This window comes from Haliotis rufescens, unplaced genomic scaffold (genome assembly GCF_023055435.1).
Source record: "Haliotis rufescens isolate VD_foot unplaced genomic scaffold, xgHalRufe1.0.p SCAF_61, whole genome shotgun sequence".
Classification (NCBI taxonomy): Eukaryota; Metazoa; Mollusca; class Gastropoda; order Lepetellida; family Haliotidae; genus Haliotis; species Haliotis rufescens.
Genome location: NW_025964346.1, coordinates 1,632,575 through 1,653,164, shown reverse-complemented (window position 1 = coordinate 1,653,164; position 20,590 = coordinate 1,632,575). Strand labels below are relative to the sequence as shown.

The 20,590-nt window shown below is 39.6% G+C and overlaps 2 protein-coding genes across 2 annotated transcripts; both read left to right on the top strand.

The window, feature by feature from the left end:
• Positions 1-906: 906 nt before the first annotated feature.
• On the top strand, positions 907-3,472 carry LOC124126345. The gene is made up of 3 exons (XM_048386825.1): positions 907-1,304; positions 2,676-2,765; positions 3,084-3,472. Exons 1-3 carry the CDS (start codon positions 1,265-1,267, stop codon positions 3,470-3,472), a joined length of 519 nt encoding a protein of 172 aa, XP_048242782.1. The 5' UTR covers positions 907-1,264.
• Positions 3,473-16,895: 13,423 nt separating this feature from the next.
• Positions 16,896-18,779, top strand: LOC125375898 (histone-lysine N-methyltransferase EHMT2-like). Its single transcript, XM_048386882.1, has 2 exons — positions 16,896-17,272; positions 18,030-18,779. The coding sequence occupies exon 2, from the start codon at positions 18,161-18,163 to the stop codon at positions 18,626-18,628; it is 468 nt and encodes a 155-aa protein (XP_048242839.1). The 5' UTR covers positions 16,896-17,272; positions 18,030-18,160; the 3' UTR covers positions 18,629-18,779.
• The last annotated feature ends 1,811 nt before the right edge of the window (positions 18,780-20,590 follow it).

Here is a 20,590-nt window from a genome sequence, read left to right as displayed (position 1 = left end):
GAGGGTTTGGGTGTCAGCACCCTAGTCAGGGCCCCAGATAAGCGTCATTAGATGTAAATGTTTTGGCATGACTTGACCAGGTTATGAATATGGGGTGTCTATGTTAGGTGTAGGCCAAATGTTACTCCTAGTAATTTGCTTATTTTTGGAAAATGATTTCTTCTTTATGTAAGTTTAGTTTGGGTGTAGAATGTGTTGTAAAAGTTGTATTTTTATAGTAACAGAAAGCCAATCTTTTGGGGGTATTGATTTGAAATCCCCATTTGTTAAACCCGGTTTTGGATTATATTTAATGCAGATTGGGATTTAGTTTGTGCTTGTTTATTGAAGTGGAGGAGTACCAGAGAGAAATGTCATCTGCAAATTTTGCTGGTGATAAATTTTTATTTTGGTCGGAATTTGGAAAAATATTACTCATGAAATTAAAAAGGGTTGGCGACAGGATAATACCTTGCAGGGTGCCATTTTGTAATGGGTATGTGTTAGATAGTGTTTTATGTGATTTAGCTGTTATCTTTCTGTCCGTTAGAAAAGAGTGGATGAAATTTAGTATACGCCTTTGTTCCAAACCATGTCGTAAGCCTAAGTTGACCAATGGTGCAGCTTCTTTGTTTCCAAATATTCCAAAGTCGGCTGGGGTCCAAGTAAACGTCCTTGCCCTGTCCTTGTATTATGTTGTCAGTGGCACGCAGAATACATCTCATCTTCAGTATTATGATAGATGGTTTCTTTTCATCATTTGTTCACAGAAACTTCGCCCAGAGGAACGACGGATCAAGACGTTCTGTTCAGCTCCAAACATGAGGATGACGTGGACGCACATCACTGACATACCCAGGAGAGGCACGATGACATCCCACATGCCCAGGAGGACGAGGAGGCCTCTCACCTCTCAACTGGTATAAGCATTTTGTTCTTGTTTGTCCAGATTGTTAATTAGATGGTTGTACATGTGATTACATTAGGTGACCCCCAACTTGAAACTTAGATGTTAACCAAGAAATCCAGGAACAAGGAATTAAATTGTGAAGTTAGTAAATAACAACACACCATCAATGAATAATTAAATATTATATTGAAACACACAGTATATTCTTTTTTTACGAAATGCCACACAGAAATACAAATTTCTGGGAACACTTCGTTATCACGAGCTGCTATAAACAGACCTGCAGATGACCAATAAACCTTCTATGTAGGTTACAGTGAATGCCAAATACGTTCAACTTGTGTAGGATTCCCATCACCGTTACTCTCCAAAGAGATGCGCCCCTGCTTGACAGGTTTTTCGATTGGCGAATATGGTAAGCAAACACTTTGAGTTTTAAAATTGTTTCTTTGTGAATTTGCAAGTTGGTGATCGCTTCTGTAACAGCAATTAGAATGAATGTGAAACCACAATACCTATTCAGCAATCAAAAAGGGTACTACTGTTTGTCAAGCAAGTGTACTTAATACATAGACATACTCAACTTGTACATAATGGATCAAGGGAGCAGAACTACCAGTAATTGATCTCAAATCATGGCTTACGTAACTGTCTTGACATCTTCATTGACCAAGTTTAGCGTTGACCGGACGGGAATAATGGTGACATGCATTGGTTCACTCCGGTGTTGCCAGTGAGTAGATAGAGCTGACATATACTCTGCCAAAAAAGAAACAGAAAAGTAGTAAAATCGTAAATATCTGACACAGTGTTTCCGATATCCATACAAACTTAATGGAACAATTAAATTGGTAATTTCTGCATGGATTGGGATTGGTTTGTGTGGAATGAATGAGGTACTGCAGAAATGTTTCGGAAACATTGAAAAATCGCAAAAAACACAACCGCGTGAGAGCCTGGCGCCAAAACACATCAACATGATATGAACATGCAACATCACTTGTTGGGCTATGAAAATGTTTGGATTTCATTCTTATGCCATCACAATCAAACAGCAAATAAACACCGAAAGTGCCACGACTGACAGAAGCCAAACGCAAAAACGCCATCGGCCGACTGCAAACAGGAGAATTCTCTTTAGCTGTAGCCAGGTTTTTCCACGTAGCACAATTACAAGAGTGTGATAATGCTATTAGACACACGGGTCAACATGTGACCTTCCCGGATTCGGTCGACCACGTATCACTACTGGAGCACAGGACAGATTTATACGGCTATGCCACGTACGTGAAAGAACCACCACGGCCACCTGTTCAACCACGGCAATACCAGGATTCCGTAGGGTATTAGCCCAGAGGGTGATGAACCTTTTTGATGGATCTGCATCGTCGGCTGCGACGTCAGTGGTGTCAAGGTCACAGAGTATGGTCCCGACTGTGATGGAGAAAATTTTGGTTTCCTAACGAGTCACGTTTTATGCTTTGCCGTGCGGATGGTAGACATCGTGTTTACAGGCTTCGGGGGGAACGCTATGCACGAGACTGCACACAGGAAGTGGACATATTTGGCGGTGGTAATGCGATGATGTGGGAAGCCATCTCCTATACCTTCACTTTAGTTTCTCCACACCTTTCAGTGTGACGTATTCACTTATTTCCAAAAGACTAGCCAAGTGTATTATTGTAATCTTAGTATTTGGTCAATAATGAAACTGTAGAATATGTCTAACTGGGATATTTACAGATAATATCTGTATGCAGTGTCTAACCTTTGCTTTATTTTGTAGATAGTGTAACGAAAACTGCAATGACTGGCAACAGCAGGGCAGACAAATCCGTTTCAGCCGGGCAAATTAACACAAAAGAATTTAATCAAGGTATGACTGAACATCTTTACGTCTGATGTCTTTGCTTTTTTAATAAATCAATCATGGACTTTAATATCTTTCATGGAAGGTTTCAGATACATAGTCTTCGAGTAGAAATGTATGTCTTCCATTCTGTGTTACTTGTTGCAATCCTAAAGACAGAGATATGCTGGGGAATGCCAGGGATTTGATTGTGATTGGAGTGTTTGATACATGCTAGGCAGATGTATGCTAGAAGGTGAAGATAGCTGTGATAATAGTTTACTTATGTTGCCATTTTAGCCTATGAATGTCTTTGATGTGTTTGGTTATTGTTCTGTTTTTAAGACAACAGAACAGTTAACAACACGATTATCATCAATCCCCCCTCTGGAAAAGCTACTGTCGTATCATGCTGGAAGGCCAAACATGAAAATATTCCTCAACCGACCGATATTGACAATGAAAGTGTAAAGACTGTACTGAAGGAACTGTTTGCTGATTCACTGGTAGTTGTTTATTGGGGGTGTATGGTGTTTTGTTTTGAACATGAGTCCATGGAAGATGCAATTGGTATGATTGTTAAGCACGCAGACATCAAAGAGGACATCCTACACTTCCTGCAGGAGCTGAACCCATCAATTGAAGATATCATGATGGAGGTGGAGGTGCGGGAGTTGAGTGAGTTTGAGGAGCAGACAGCTGAGACATCAGGTAATATTGGTACATCTTCATAGACAATATTTCTGTAAATTACCTGATTGGTTCTCACCATATGTGAGCTAGCAGTATGTCCTCCATACCACACACCTCTCCTCACAAATCACAGTCTATATAGTTTGTAAATAATGTAATATAAAGTAAACGTTATCAAAGTCGTGATACCTTTACTATTCACATGGAAGTGCCCACATATGTATATTTGTCCCACTATATACTGCCAGGTTGTCTGGATTATGATGTTTCAAGCATTGTTTATATGCACTCGCTGGGGAAGAATACCCCAAGGGTAAAAATACCCACGTGGACAAAGGGTGAAAAGTGGTTGTGTTTAAATGCACTGGTGTACTTTTTAGGGTAGTCATTATAATATCAATCAATTTACATCATTTGAGTCAAGTCAATGGAGAGGTTAAGATTTAGTGCTTGGAGAAGTAGAAGGCACCGTTTTGATACAGGCGTTTGCTTTGGCAAGAAACTCGTCTTTTCTACAAGAAAGGTTAATTTTGATGAAGGAAACATGCAAAGTCTGGTGGAACGATATTGTTTTAAAAATTCTTTTTGAAGGCGAACGTGGACAATGAGATTACATTTTATTTGAAGTGACATTTTGTCATTTGATATATGCTGAACTTAAAACGTCCATCTTTTTAAATGACTTAACTGAACTACATTTTCCTTTTTTTCCGGCAATAACTAAGTTGATGACAAATTGAAACTGCACAATGTCTGCTCAGATCCTAGCAAAATCTGACCACTGGATGATATAGTAGACATTTTTATAATGCAAGCAGGAACAATAAATACACCAATTTTAGACTTCCCAAATAAAGTTAGTTTTGTAGATTTGACGACCGCTTCACACTCGGTCTGTTTCGCTGTATGGGTCAGGTGAGGGTAAATTTGGAAATATATATATTTGGATTTGGATATGTATACATATACATATATACATATATAATTAGCAGCAATGACATCTAAATACCTGACCCAAACACCTGTAAATTATGGGACCAAATTAATGAAATAAAAATGGTAAAGTGGTGTAGGTAAGAGAGATTAGCATAGTAAGTGCAGCGAACGGAAGAGAGGAACAAATCAAAGGCAAATACAAATTAAGAAAGTAAAGAAAGGGGTCCACCTTATAGTGGCTACGTATAGGACTATAGACTAAGGATTAATTAATTAGATAGAAAATATGACTAATAAAGAAGGAAGGAAAAAGGAAATTGGCTGTAAGGAAAGAAGGGACCAAACCAGACGCAGTAAAAGCGTAAATAAATAAATAAATAAATAAATAAATGAGGGCTGGTGGTAAGGTGTAATGTGATAACATTATGTGAATCAGTTGAGCTGATATTTAAATTAAAAGCCTGTGAAATAAAGAATAACTGGGCTAAACCTATTTTCTATGTTAAAAATGCTGCCCAATGCGGGAGGGGTGAATGGTGATTGGTGGCAATGTTGTGGTGTTGAGAGCGTGGGGTGAGCGATGGAGGATGGAGTGTGGCTGGTTAAACTGTTGTTCAGCGCTTGGAAGTTCGTAAAAGACATCCGCGTTTAGAATTGTGATCCTGATCCCAAATAAAGTCATCCCCTAACACACTAAATGTAAACAACGTCCAATTTCGAATCGGAAACGAAATTCTTAACGCACACTGTCTTCTACGACGTCCGCGCGCCAAACTTCCCCATGTTCATGTAACCAGACAACTACCATCAAGTTCAAGGGCACTCCATCTCACACTCACAACACAACAATGCCGACACGTTGTCACCTCATCTCGCCCAAAAGCCAAACCTTTTTTAAACCGGGCTTTTTAATTATAACCTTATTTTCTTTATTTATTGCCCCTTTCATAACAGTTACTATCAGCTTAACACCCCCCATCTAGATATTTCATATTAATTTGATACTAAACTATACTTATTCAAATATTATTGTGATGGCGTAAAAGTTTATAGTTGTGGCACTGATATATAGATTTAGTGAAAAGAGATTTTAAATAGATGCATTTAGAATTTTGAATAAATGTTTGGAAATTTAGGATGTTGATGCTTGTTATATTTCGGCCTTAGAGGAGGAGAAATGTAAGTATGTCAGCTGTTTTATTGAGTGATCGTAATACTGATGTAAGATGGGTGATGTTATTCATTAAGTAAGGTCAGCTGTTTGATCATTTGTTAAGAATCCGTTCTTTAGAACCAAGAGAGTCTGAAATTATAAGGGGCGGTCGGGTAGCCTAGTGGTTAAATCGTTCGCTCGTCACGCTGAAGACCCGGGTTCGATTCCCGACATGGGTACAATGTGTGAAGCCCATTTCTTGTGTCCCATTTAGTAGCAAGTTCAAGTGTTGTATTGGTGAAGTTAGGGCTAAAAATGTCTGTGATGGTACTTTGCAATTGTGTAGCGCAAATGCTAGCAGAGTTAAATAAACAACTTCCAGTGTGCTTCTTTGAAATTTGTTTACTGGCTGTTTAGCAAAGTTTGCTCGTTAGCTAAAGGGGGGTTGTTTAGTACATTAAGGGGTATTTTGATTGGGCAGTGGTCACTGCCCCAGGTGTCACTATGAACTTTCGAACTTGTTGGGTCTGAGGGTTGTGATGGGGATGGGTTTGGTGGTAGTGGTAGTGGTATGGGGAGGGCTGATTTAAATTGGGTTTGGGGGCATGTGTTATGGTTTAGAAGGAGGGCTGGTTTAGGGATGAGGGGGGTTGTGTTTGTGTGTGTGTGTTGTGGGGTGGGGATTTGTTTTGGTAGGGGGCGGGGGTGTATGTTCGCTATGGTTACTGTGTGTGTGTGTGTGTGGTGGTGGGTTGGGAAGTTGGGAGGTTGGGGGTAGTTTTTTAGGTTTGAGGTTTTGTCTTTGAGGTTTTGTGGGGAGGGTTTAACCCTTTCCTGGTTAATTTATGGAGTCTGGATTATGCCAGTTGAGTATACGAAATGTAAAATTCAATGCAAGGCTTTTTCTTGGAATAGTTTAAAGTTATCACTCAGGAGTACTTAGTTACCTATTCTTCCTGTTAAAAACACACATATCTGCTTTTCCATTGTTTAATGTTTTCAGTCCAGTAAAAGTATGCCAGATCTTAGTTTTCAACTGCTTCGAAGTCAACAAATGTAAGTGCATGTGCTATAGCACCACCAGAATAATGCCTGTTAAATCACCACGATAGTAAAGGCTGGTTTTAAGGCAATGTATATTCAGATGAGGCTAGCATCTGTAATTAGTGTGTGCTGCAATCGTTTTGCAGATTATCAAACTTTCTGCATTATACAAGGTGGTCCAGAAAAATATCCCCTCAACCAGCAATAGAATAGAACGTCCGTTGTAATTGTTCATCTACCCCAGCTTTAGAAATCCTTTATGATAGTGAGTTTATACATGTTACTTCCTTTTCTGAGAGAGTAAGACACTGAAACGCCATACGGGAGCCACTAAAGCTTTGCTTAGGCTTCGGTGTGATGTAAGATTTATATACCTTAGCAAGGCCAATACGCTGTAATTCACAAAAAGCCCTTCCTGTACCATTAAAATCCCTATTTATACACTAAGGTTAGTGCCACAACTCTAAAGAATCCTGTAGGTGAAGGAATCCATAGCAGCATATCCAAGGAAATACACTGGAATTGATCTCCCTTCAAGTGAAAAAAGGTCATTCTTGACATTCATTGGTAGATTGCAGGTCTAGTTTAGATAGAAATGATACTACACCAGTTAACGTTTTAGGTTTGGCAGGCCTTCTGACCATACCAATACGCTATATATATTTTTCTAGGGAGAATTCTGCTAAGTAAAAAACAATACAATACAATGTTGCTATCCATGTTAACCCTGAGTTACTGAACTCAGAAGATTTTGGTTGGAAGAAAGATACAAACAACAAATCACTGTGCCCAACCACTTTACTCGACAACACAAAGCCTGCCCCAGACTACATTTTGGAAATGATCAGATGTGGCTGCAAATGTGAACCCCCTTGTAATTCGAAAAGATGCAGTTGTAAGGATAAGGGATTACCTTGTACCATGTTTATGCATATTTCCGGGCAGGATGCTCACGACCACAGTAGCCTGAACTAGCCATCATGCATACTAGAGTTTGTTTTATATTATTCTCCCAAACGACCTGTCAGTCAAACAGCAGCTTTGAGGACTTCGCTTGCTCTACTTGGCAGTTTGGGTCACAATGTTGTGAATTATGTCATGTACACAGAGAGAGAGACGTGAATGATGTTATACACAGGAACTTTTCTGTTTGTTGGTAAGGAAGTGTTAAAACTTCTTCAAAATTAAGTTTTTCTCTCTTTACCTCTCGTGTGCAAAATAATGCAAAAAATATTGTTGAAATTTGCACCTCATCATAAATATCACACCACCCACTTTTTTCAATAAGTAAAACTGGATCTTCAACCTCATAAAAATGGTGCTTAGAAAAGCACATTAAAATGTTTATATGGCCTCATGTGAGCGTTCAGTCGGAAAATTGACAACACAAGATCGAATTTGAGCACTAATTGAGGGTTTAATTGTAGCAAACTAACGTTCACTAATATCACCGTGAAATAAGGTGAAATAAGTATGGCTGCCGGAGTCGTTACAACAGACACACAACACAGTTCACATTTCATTAATGTCGAACACACTAGTAAGGTCCCCAATGACTGGCTAACACAGTATCTGGTGTAACCGCCTCGCACTAGGATAACATGTTCTACACGCCGTCTCACATGCTGGTCACCAGACGTCTGAATCTCTGTTGGGGGATCTGCTGCAACTCATCATGCAATGCATATGTCAATTCCTGAAGGTTCTGAACTGGAGCATCCCTTGCTCTCACCCTACGTCCCAAAATGTCCCACAAATGCTCAATAGGATTAATGTCTGGACTTCTGGCAGGCCAAGGTAGTGTCTCAATGGCGTTGTGTTGGAGATGCTGAACAACAGCTCGAGCATGGTGTGGTCTGGCATTATCGTCCATGAAGACTGGATGGGTGGCGAGAGCATGGTTATCGAAATGAGGCACAACAGCACCGTCCATGATCAAGTTCTCGTACCTCTGTCCATTCAGTGTTCCGGGAACTGTGATGAGGTCAAGTTTACAATCGTAGGAACAACACCCCCATACAATGACGGATCCACCCCAAAATGGAAAATCAGCTTGAATGTTCCTCTGATCATATGCTGTGCCTCTCAGCCTCCCAGCCTCCCAACTCGAGCCCTCCCGTCTGTATGATGCAGCAAAAATCTGCTTTCATCGGACCAGTGGATCCTTCTCCATGTCCTCAGGTTCCAGCGAGCACGTGCTTGGCACCAGGCCAAACAGACATGGCAGTGCTGATTTGTGAGGAGTGGACGTCTGATTGGTCGTCTTGCTCTCAGTCGTGCAGTATTTAGGCGTCGTCTGATGGTGCTGATGGACACTCTGTTGTATTTCACTGGTTGGTCAAATTAAAGCTTAATTTATGCCTAAAACCAAATTTTAGCTGTGTCTGCCAACATAACATACGCCAAAAGAGGCTGTGTGCATACTGCATTTTTAGCAAACTGACCTCCGGTACAAGCATGCTCAACACAAGCATGCACGTGCAGCTCGGAACAGGGCGCGTTTGTGATAGTATGTATACAGATGGTGTAGTTTATGAAATATGTACTTGTAGTTTAAAAAACCGAAAATTATATTTTCTACTTTTACTTTAAAATGTGGGGTGCGATATTTATGACGAGGTGTAAACGTGTACACACTTATTTCGTAATTTGAAATGCGAGAAAAGGGTTAATTCCTACTGTGTTGATCCATATGTGATTATGCATAACGTATTCTGTGAATAAATGTCAGAGACATCAAACTGGATGCATTTGCTATGTGTATTTACTTTGTAATTATTGGAAATATCCATTTTTTTCATGGTTTTGGGGTGTTGGATGTAATGGGGTTAATATCAGGATTTGCCCAGGGATATCACGGGCACCCTCCTGATTTTTAATTAGCTACCCCCAGGCTACAGGAAACAGCAGTGAAAAAACCTTTATCCAATAAAACCAGGTTCAACCCTGGACTAGTAGGTCGGTATGAGGAGGTCTGTGTATGAAGTGATTCTTGATTGTGTTTAGTGTAGTTGGCTGAGCTTCATGAGACCGAAAGGTGCTCTAGCCTTTGTGTATTTAGGTTCGGCATATTAGGGGCAGTGACAATTTTAGAGTTTCCTTTAAGTGCCTTGAATTTTTTCCATAAAATTTTGGTATTTTGTTTGCCAATTTTTAAGGTGCTAGTGAAAGTCTCCCAGTGTTTTCTTTTGGCTGCTCTTATATGTTCTTTTGTAGAATTTCTGGCCAAGGGGAGTTTAGTAATGTCCCACTTGGCTTTTTTAAGTGCTTCTTTCCTTAGTTACCTTGATTTAATAATTTTGATTTTGTCAGGAAATATGACGTTTGATTTGCCATAGGTTGGTCCATATTCACCCAATACCAAATATTGATACATCATTGGAGAGGTATATATATATATATATATGGCTTCCAGTGGTAAATAACCCTTGAAGATCAGTGGATCACTAGTGAGATGACAACCCAAAAAGTAACCATACCCCCAAGTGATATACTTTGAAAGGCTGTAACAACAAGTTTGTCCAAACTTTTTCCTTTTAACAGTCAACAACATGTTAAGAATGTGAATGGGCTTTGGGGTTGTGTGTGTGTGAGTGTGCGTGCGTGCGTGCGTGCGTGCGTGCGTGCGTGGGTGTGTGTGTGTGTGTGTGTGGAGGGGGTAAGGGTGGTGGTGTGGGTGGTGGTGCTCGTAAGTCATACCTAGCCCATTTAGCGACCAGAAGTGGTGTACATTTATATGGTAGATGCAACTAAGTATTTAATCCATAAACAATTGATCAAAGCAAGCTCAAATCAGCCATGGTGCAAATTTGTACCGAAACTATCTTGGTCCTTATTCCCCATAATTGTAATCCCTTGCCATGGGTACATTCCTTTCTTTAAGCAAGATTTTCTCAGTATCTGTTTGTATTTGGTATTTTTGTTTGTATGTGTGAGCAGGACATCAGTCACAGGCACAATGGGGAAAGCACGTACAATGTCATACAAGACGATGCTCTCTGACCAGTACAAACGTAATAACTTATTCTCCAAGATGTTGACCAAATTATCTGTTGATTGGTGATCTTTGAAGACATTGTAAAATATTTTTCATTGAAAATATCACACATGCTGGAGTAAAATAACAGTTTCATTTGTGATAAAACTTCTTTTTAAAAAGATTTTTGTTTAAGGACACACCCATGTGACGAAGGACACGTTTATCATCTGTTTTCATGACCTGTGTGTATTACATAAGGGATGGGGACTCTGTGTCATATGGCGAGAGCTACTTTCTTCTTATGTTGACCGGCTCTTAACATGTAAACATCACTTGGTATTTATCTTTAATATATTTACATTATCTGACGAAGCAGAATCGTTCATATGAGGAATGTTACTGTGTCTTCCAAGCTCCGAATTGAGACGGACGTTATCACATCTAATCTATATAAATGGTATGTAAAATGGAGTGTTAGTCGTTAAATAGGGTTTTATGTTTAACATAGATTTGAACTGAACATAGTAATTATATTTCGAAGATAATTCCTCTGAAAGCTGCCAGTCGTGATTGAGATTGTCTGATAGCCTTTGCTGGAATACATAAGGAATAATGTGATATTTCTTTCTGTACCCAGACCAGTCCAAAACTAAAACGGAACAAGATGTGTTTAATCGGACAGCGTCCATGTACACAATTCACGCATTTACACACGTTACGACTAGATTGTGCAACGTTTTGTTGTAAGAGATACGTTGTGCAAACTGAAGTTGTTCATAATTTAGCATTTACACGGCGGCAATAGCATGCAATTCGGATCTCACTGGATCTATGACTACAACCTTAGAGAATAGTGATTCAGTACATCGCCTGTGGAACACTGCTTGTCGAGATTATTTTCAGCCCCACAGTTATAATAGTATTGAATCGTCTATGTATGACGTGACACATAATTATGACAACTTACTCGTTGTATGTTGCGGAAATGAATGTCGCGCGATGACGTCAAAAGACGGCACAAAGAAAAAGGGGCATCACCCCGCCATGCTTAACTGTTGTAAACCGGTTTAAGTGCTGCCAATTATGTCTCACCACGATACTTTGTGGTATGTTCATGTGTAAACAAGATGTTCCGATAGAAATATCAATATTGATACCCAGGGTTTCGCATCAGTTCTGGCACTGACTGATTGTCGTCCAAAATTTCCTGGTATATTTCAATTCTGGAAATTGCCACTTGCACAATCACTGATTATAGGGTAAAAGTGTAACAGTATATATATTCTCTAATTGTCGTTCATAGTATAGATTAAATAAATGAACGATAATACATCTCGATACAACCGCACGCCCACACGCGCACGCACGTCGACACACAAACCCACGCACGCACGCACGCATGTACGCACGCACGCACGCGCGCACACACACACCGCGGAAGATCGGATCCCAGGGTCCTTGTTGTTTCATATTTACTTCGTCAAGAGTAATACTTCTTTTTCTTTAACTGAAATTTACTTTAAAAATACCGTCCTCTGATTCGTTACAGTAACTTTGCTGCGAACCGTAAAATGTTCGTACCAGACGCCATCTTTTTTTCTAGCAGACGAATCAATATTCATCACGTGACAAGTCAATACTGATCAAGTCACGAGTCAATATTCGAGGTCAGTGTCAGTCACATGATCTCAGGGTCTAAATTGAAATGAATTGTTTCGTCACGTGATAAACATTAACCAATGGAATTGCAAGGTTCTCAATAACAATAAACCAAGCTACAAAGCAGCTGTCACATCTATTTGGTGAAAAGATATCCCAGAGATATTCAAACTGCACTTTACGATTGTAACTGTAAACTACAGCATACACATCAAAGAAAATACTAAATATGTACAATAGTGTTGAGGTCGGACTCCAGGCAACCTCCATTCACAATATAGCGTGTTCACTGATAGCAGTGTGTTGGGGGTTCTGAGCAGGAGTTTCGTTGACGCAGGGATCGCATCTTCATAAATGAGTCATGTAAGTCATCAGAATCAGTCGGCTATCATTATGCTTGTGTTTGTTTTCCATTCTTGTCATACGACTACGTGGAAAGTCAGATGAATACCAACTGTCTCAAAATGTTATAAAAACATCCTAAAAAGGATTTCGCGAAATGTCCCGAAATGTTTAAAACGTGTTTTATTCACTGAATGTGTATGTTTAAAAAAGTGTTCGTAAAATGTTTTAAAAACGTTTTCTGTAAACATTTGGCTATAACGTATCGAAAGAGTTTTGAAAACGAACCAGGTCGTCGGAAGAGCCATGTTAACAGTTAGTTTGTGTTTTGCTGCCTATGTTCAAAACGTAAAACACCAAATAACTGTTAACAAGACACATATGACAAGTAGGCAGAGACCGCTTCCCTTTAGGCTTGTACTGCAGGAAACAAAGTTAGAATGGCAGACATGCTAATCATCACTCTGTTTTCAACTTCCAGTCTTGTGATGTGACCCCTCAACAAAGAATTTCAAGACTTAATTCTGTAAAAAAAAAATATATTAAAAAAAACACTCATACACTTTACGAATGTATTGATTGCCAGAATCTTCTTTTGTTTGGCTTTTATCCACTTTTCTGAATTACAAAATATGACAACATCAAGAGCAGGTATATAAAATATATTTAACCGAAGAAACAATAATCATTTGGAGATAATGTTTAATCAATATTATAACAATAATGAATATGCAAGTGTTTGGTGGAAACATAGTTTAATATTCATTCAGAGACGTAGCCGAATATTTGATGTGGTAGCTCTAGCATCATGAATCACTTTGAATACAAAAGGTGGTGCGAGCAGAGAGAACAGAATACACCCCATCCACTTAATTGTCAGCGGCCGAGTGCAGATACAAATCCAATTTTAGCATTTTTCTAAATCCTAAAAAATAGATCATAAGGATTATATGAAACGTTAACATAATTCACAGCCCCGGGGTTATTGGGTGTATTACATACATACCCATGAAGATCCGGGTTAAAATAGCTCTTCAGCAACCCCTGCGTATACGTACGAGGCGACTTGTGGGATCGGGTGGTCAGACTCGCCGACCTGGTTGATGCATGTCATCGTATCCCAGTTACGGCACGCATTGGTTCGTGAAGACAATTCTAACCCGGATCTTGACGGGTTACTTAATCAACACTTCTTATTTTAACACTTAATTAACACTTCTTATTGTAACACTTAATTAACACTTCTTATTGTAACATTTAATTAACACTTCTTATTGTAACACTTAATCAACACTTCTTAGTGTAACACTTAATTAACACTTACTGTGGGTGAAGCCATGTATGTTGATAAACTACACACACAGTGTCAACTGACAACTGTACTACCATGCAGTCTCTTGTTCCACACCTAGGCGATTTTTCATTCAAAAAGTGTGCAAATATATCTGTATAGCAGCACATTTATGAAACTCCGCCTCGTTACCTGGAAGGTGATTTGTCATTGGCCAGTACTGACCACGCCTCTCCCGCCATGTACACAAAAAACAATGTAACACAAAAAGAACATTGTTTCAGGTCAACATATCAAAACATAACCACCACAATGAAGTACAGCGTTGATGTAACACTCTGCCTCTACAACAAACCCTCCTAACCACTTATTTGTATCCACAATACCAAACAGCATTCTCCCTCGCCGTTGTGTTGCTTATATATTACCGATACGGCCTCAGATTGTATTCTCTCACTCACTCACTCACTCACTTAACGTAATCGGTGGGTAAGTTATCTATTTCTACTTTAAGAAAATTAGATGAAACAGAAATTGTACATATAGTAAGATTGATGTACAGCAGAATGAATGTTGTAGGAATCAGGTGCTTGCTTCACAGAGTGTTTACACCCAGACAGTTGTTTAGCCTGTCAGCGGGGAGAAAAAAACGTCTGGACGTAACCATTTCTAAAAAGCGTTTCAACCGATAGGCTTGTTCTATTTTATCAGTTCTGTTTTATCAATCTTTGTCACCTTATTTTGTCACATATTTGTACCCTTGTTCCTTATCAAACCAAACACCGTCTAACACATGCAGTACTGCTGTGTCGGCTGCAGTTTCGGCCTCAGATAGTAAGCTGATCTGTGATGATTGTACTACCGCCATCGTTTGGTACATGTAAATTATGACAGTGCTACATAGGAAAGTTTGCCCGACATAGAATTACAACTGTGTTGCACGAGCTCCGAGTCAAGTAGATCTGTTGCTCTTCACATTGCTTTATCATTACATTGTCATAACTGAAATATTAATCTGTTTCCTGACGTATGTCTATATTTGAATTTAAGGAATTACCGAAAATACCATAAACACTGCAACCCGACACACCAAACGATGTAAAATTATCCCCTGAGTAAACGTCGCATCAAACGTAAAATAATTATTTTAATTACATAATGCTCCCTTGTCAACAGGACGATTATTTGTGTCGTTAGAAATTAAAACCTCTCGATTGAAATTATGGCAGTGTTTTCATAGACATGCCAGAGGTATTGCCTTAAGATGATAATAGATCTAATTGCAACAATTTCAGTATAAATAATGCAGTATTAAGTTAGAGTCTCTGAATGAACATTATCTTCTGATTAAGACAGACGTTGAAATGCGCGACAAATTTATTACTACACTGGTGGGCGCCAGTCCGTTCTGGTCCAAATTTATAACGGTTTGCACTGGCAACTATACATCTGATTAATGATTTTATCATATGCTTGATTTTCACTTGAAATTATCTCAAGGTAGAGATATTGTACTAACGCTTCAATAGTCAGCACTTTAAGAATACCGTATTTCCTCTATTAGACACCCAGGATTCTATTTATTTCGGACAAGCCTTTGACCCGGCGTCTATTCGAGGCCCGGCTTCTATTAATACCCCAATTTCACTATGACCACGAATGGCCCGAATCGTCACGAAATGAAAATATTTTGAGTTTGTAGATATCCGTAAATATACCTCAAACAAGTCCGCAGTCCGAATCTTATAAGAGGCCCGGCTTCTATTTTTTGCACTGAACAATTGACCCGGCTTCTATTAGAGTCCCGGCGTGTAATGGAGGAAATACGGTATTTCTACATATACAGATGTATATTATTTTTAGAACATTCGAAATCAGATTGCCCCAAACTGCTGATGTGTAACTTAGACATCTTATCTTCAAACATGGTAGGAGACTACCATGTCGTTCCAAATTCATTCCTTCCCCCTGTTTTCATTGAACGAATTCACTCTTACACAAAATAACCCAACCACAGATTATGTTCGACAAACTATTGCAGGAAACTGTGATTGTAAGAAAGACATTATCAAGTTACTTGAACCATAATCGGATCATTTAAGTTTCAATCAGACTTAATAATACCAACTCCGTATATTTTGACTTTCAATTTATAACTGTAGTATGTTTATGTTCTGAAAGAAAATAACAATATTTTCAGTTACTCCAACATTTAACACAGAGTGAGTGAGTGAGTGACTATGGTTTTACGCCGCTTTTAGCAATATTCCAGCAATATCACGGCAGGGAACGCCAGAAATGGGCTTCACACATTGTACCCATGTCGGGAATCGAACCCGGGTCTTCGGCGTGACGAGCGAATGCTTTAACCACTAGGCTACCCGACCGTCCCTTTAACACAGAGAAGCAATAGATCTATATCTCAGCAAGTAATCACAAAAGCAGTGTACAGCTAAACACACTTAGATTCCAAGATACAAAACAGGATTCATGACGTGTTTCATGTTATGATTTATAAAGACACACGGGGCAGATGAGCAACAATCTCGGTGTGTGTTGTACGAGGGATTTATCCAGGATTCTAAACTGAGACAGATTGGGGATTAAGCGTTATTTTATTCAAAATTGAGATTATTAAGATCTTAGTTTGTTAAATTCAGTGTTTTTTAAACGTTGTATTTAACAATTGTAGGATCAGTGTTATAATATAAAACAAAGCATTAAAACTCTTCCTGTGTGTTGTCCTGGTATCAGTGAAATACAGCTTACCCCTACAAAGCCGTACGGTTAGACGAATTAGTGATAAATATATTAACATGGATCGGGACTGTTTTTATTCCGATTTGGGAATCTTTACTGACATTTGCTGCCGAATATCGGCTTTTGAGCAGGTCAATATTTATGCTGTGTTAGTGTATTTTATGTCATTTGTATTATGTCATTTATAGCCCCGTTGTAAAATAGGTCTTCGGCAATCAATGCTTGCCGTAAAAGACGACTATGCTTGTGAGAGGCGACTGACGGGACCGGGTGGTCAGACTCGCTGATTTGGTTGATGCATGTCGTATCCCGATTGCGTGGAACGATGCTCATGATGTCAGTCGCTCGATGGTCTGGCCCAGCCTTGTTTATTTACTGACCTGTCACATACCTGAAATATTGCTGAGTAAACAACAAACAAACAAATCATTTATAGTCATTTACCAATCACTGAACTAGGCCTACCTGATATTATACCTTTGCTACAAACACATTCATGAGTGAACATTTTAAGGGGCAAAATATTTGTCGAATGGCAATAAGTTATCTGAGGCCAGTATTCATGATGCTTTTCCTATGCTATATGTATATAGTTTTCTGACCACCATATTCTGTTTCAGCCCCGAGTGATTCGAGTTTGAAGCAACCTGTGAAGGGACAAGATTCTGATCGACACGGTAGGTGGGGGAACCCAGCATGTGGTAGATCGTGTCATTGTCCAACTTTGTATGATATTTGGTAAGATCATCATGTCAGCCAAGGCTAGGGGGATTCTACTCCGAAAATGTCCTACAAACAGTCTCTGCAATTTGATACATGTTTTATCCTATTAATTTATCAACAAATCAACAATTGCACTAATAGTATCATCATTTTTTTCATAAAGGTCAATTCAACAAGCAGGTGTATTGACACGCCGGATAGATGAACAACAATCTATACTTGTGTTGTATTTTTATGAGAGTCATTTCATTTATTTGACAATCACAAAACTATATATTTACACTTTTGCTATAATAAACGTATTTTAAATCTCGTTCTGTAGTAAACGTTTCACAAGGTCTGAAACTTGTCGAATTTAAACAGTGTATCCAATTAACTAGCTGATGTAAAGCAATGTAATAATACATATCATATTCAAACAGCAAATGTACTGACAGTGTCTGACTATCATCCTGTAAAGCTCAGTTCATACACAGATAGTGTTACAACTACTGGATGTAGAAGAAAGCACTTGAACAAATGTCACGTGAATAGATTATTCTTAGTTCAATACATAAACCACTCCCCTCATCGTTATATTGTTGTCATCCACACAGGAAGCGGTTCATCGTGTATCGATGTTCCTGTCACGTGTCAACACTTCGAGGTGTGAACACAGTAGATGTATGACAAAGATGTCTGGATGTGTACAGAGTTTACTTTGTGTTACAGCGACTCCATCACGAGTAGACCGCGACCTCTACGACGCCAGCGAGGCCGGGAACCTGGAGAAGGTGAAGTGGCTCCTGACTACACCGGGAGTCAACGTCAACTGTAGGGTGGGAGGGAGCTGGACACCGGTGATGATAGCAGCATACAAGGGACGCAGCGAGGTGGTGAAGCACCTTGTGAGAAAAGGGGCTGATGTGTCACTGAAGGACGATAACGGTAACAACACCCTTCACCTGGCCTGTGTTACAGGAAATGTAGAGACGGTGAAGTGTGTGCTGTCACCGAAAGTGGTGGACATCAACAGTAGAGGAGAGGGGAGCGTGACACCGGTGATGGAGGCAGCACGGTGGAGACACAGAGAGGTGGTGGAGTTCCTGGTGAGTGAAGGGGCTGATGTGTCACTGGTGGACGTGGCCGGTAACAACATCCTTCACTGGGCCTGTCGGGGAGGAGATGTGGAGACGGTGGAGTTTGTGCTGTCTCTGAACAAGGTGGACATGAACGCCAAGAACAGATCGGGGAGAACAGCGGCTGGCGAGGCGAGAGCCTATGGACATCAGCGAGTGGTGGAACTGCTAGTGTCCCGCGGCGCTCAGTGACGTCAGTGTCGTGTTTGTGTAGACGGCGGAGGGGGACATGATGTTACAGACAGTGGCGTGGTGTGCCGTGCACGTCGTCGTGTTATATATTACCGGATTTTGTAAGAATGTTTGTTGTGTTTGAGGAGAAATAAAACTTGATTAAAATATTTTTAGATATTTTGTCATTTGTTGTGTTTGGAACTTCGCATAATCAGGTAAGAAAGTTGCTAACTGAGTGTAAATAGAGATGATGTGTGAGTATTATGTACACACTGCATCTCGTAATACAATTAGTCTGTGTTAATTGTATGTGAAGAGTTTATAATTAGTCGTGAAACAGACAACAAACTGTTTGTTTACATCTCGCTGCACTCTCTGACCTCAGACTGAGGCAAGGTTCGACCAGCTGACGTGGCGCCAAATGTACAATGACAGTGACGTCACAGATAGTTGCGTCCATATGGATGTCAGTGTCGTGCTGTTTCATGATAAACACAACTTCGGGGTGATTGACATCGGACATTTTATAAAAGATGGTTAAATAGCCCAAACAATCCTAAAATTGACATCGCTCAATATCGGACATCATTAACATTTCTTAATAACTAACACTCAACTAACGTACGTACTATCACCCAAGAGTAAGTTTACGTAGAGTTAATCAAAAACTAGCAAAGTCGTTAATATAAATGGTTTTCAGCAATTATACTGATGTAAATGAATAAGGGTACACTTTGTTTAAGACACAGTCACGTGATATGCTATCATGGCTTTCCCTGCCTTGTCTGCGTGTTGGAAACAATGCACACAACTACATGTCAACGTTTGATTCTGACGTGTTGAATTTGTGTGCGCGCTATTCCCAATGTACCGACAGCAAAGTTTACTTCCCTATGTTTGTCATTGTTCCCTTATTCACTTCCATGAATATATAGTTTTCCCGTTTTCTTTTGTGAAGAAAAAACCCAATCTAAATAAACACAATAATGCATTCATCTTTCTGCCAGATAAGATTTTTTTTTACAAATATATTTTTTTTATTAAGGATACAAAATAAACAAGAAAACAGCGTTATCAATATCCTACCATGGGCATATAAGTATTTTGTTTGCATTTTGTGCGGTAATGCCCAATAAGGAAGTCAATATTAGCTATGGAAATAAAACAGTCCTATAAAGGGTGAATAAAAGACAGGCGCTAAGGCTGCTTTCTGTCATCAGAAAAAAATGATTAAATGTGTAATTAATACACAAAAGGACCCTCCTCTCGGGAAAATAATAAAAAGCAACAATTTACGAACTCAGTCTTCACAAGTATCTCTTAGATAGACGTGCAAACTTTCATCTATGTAACTTCAGTAGTTTCTCAGAAACGGTGTCCCCATTTTACGCAGTATGCACGCAGTATGAACGCAGTATCCACTCAGTATGCACTCAGTATGCACTCAGTATGCACGCAGTATGCACTCAGTATGCACGCAGTATGCACGCAGTATGAACGCAGTATGCACTCAGTATGCACGCAGTATGCACTCAGTATGCACGCAGTATGCACTCAGTATGCACTCAGTATGCACGAAGTATGCACGAAGTATGCACGAAGTATGCACTAAGTTGAAACGCACGAGCTTGAAGTCTGTACAAAAATTATGTAGGACACCAATTTTGGAACACATTTGAGATCATGACCAGCAACATCAGTGTGAAAAGTTTCATTTCTCTGGGTGGACGGACGAAAGAAAGAACTCCGTTCCTATATCCTCGGCCCCGCTCGGTGGTTCGTTTGTTGTTATTCCAGCTGTATGAGTGCGGTCTGTAAATAATCGAGTCTGGACCAGACAATCCAGTGATTAATATCATGAGCATCGATCCACACAATTGGGATCGATGACATGCATCAACCAAGTCCGCGAGCCTCACCAAGAGAACCGAATGTGCATCATCGTGTTGTTAGATTTAATTTTCGTGTGAATTAATCACG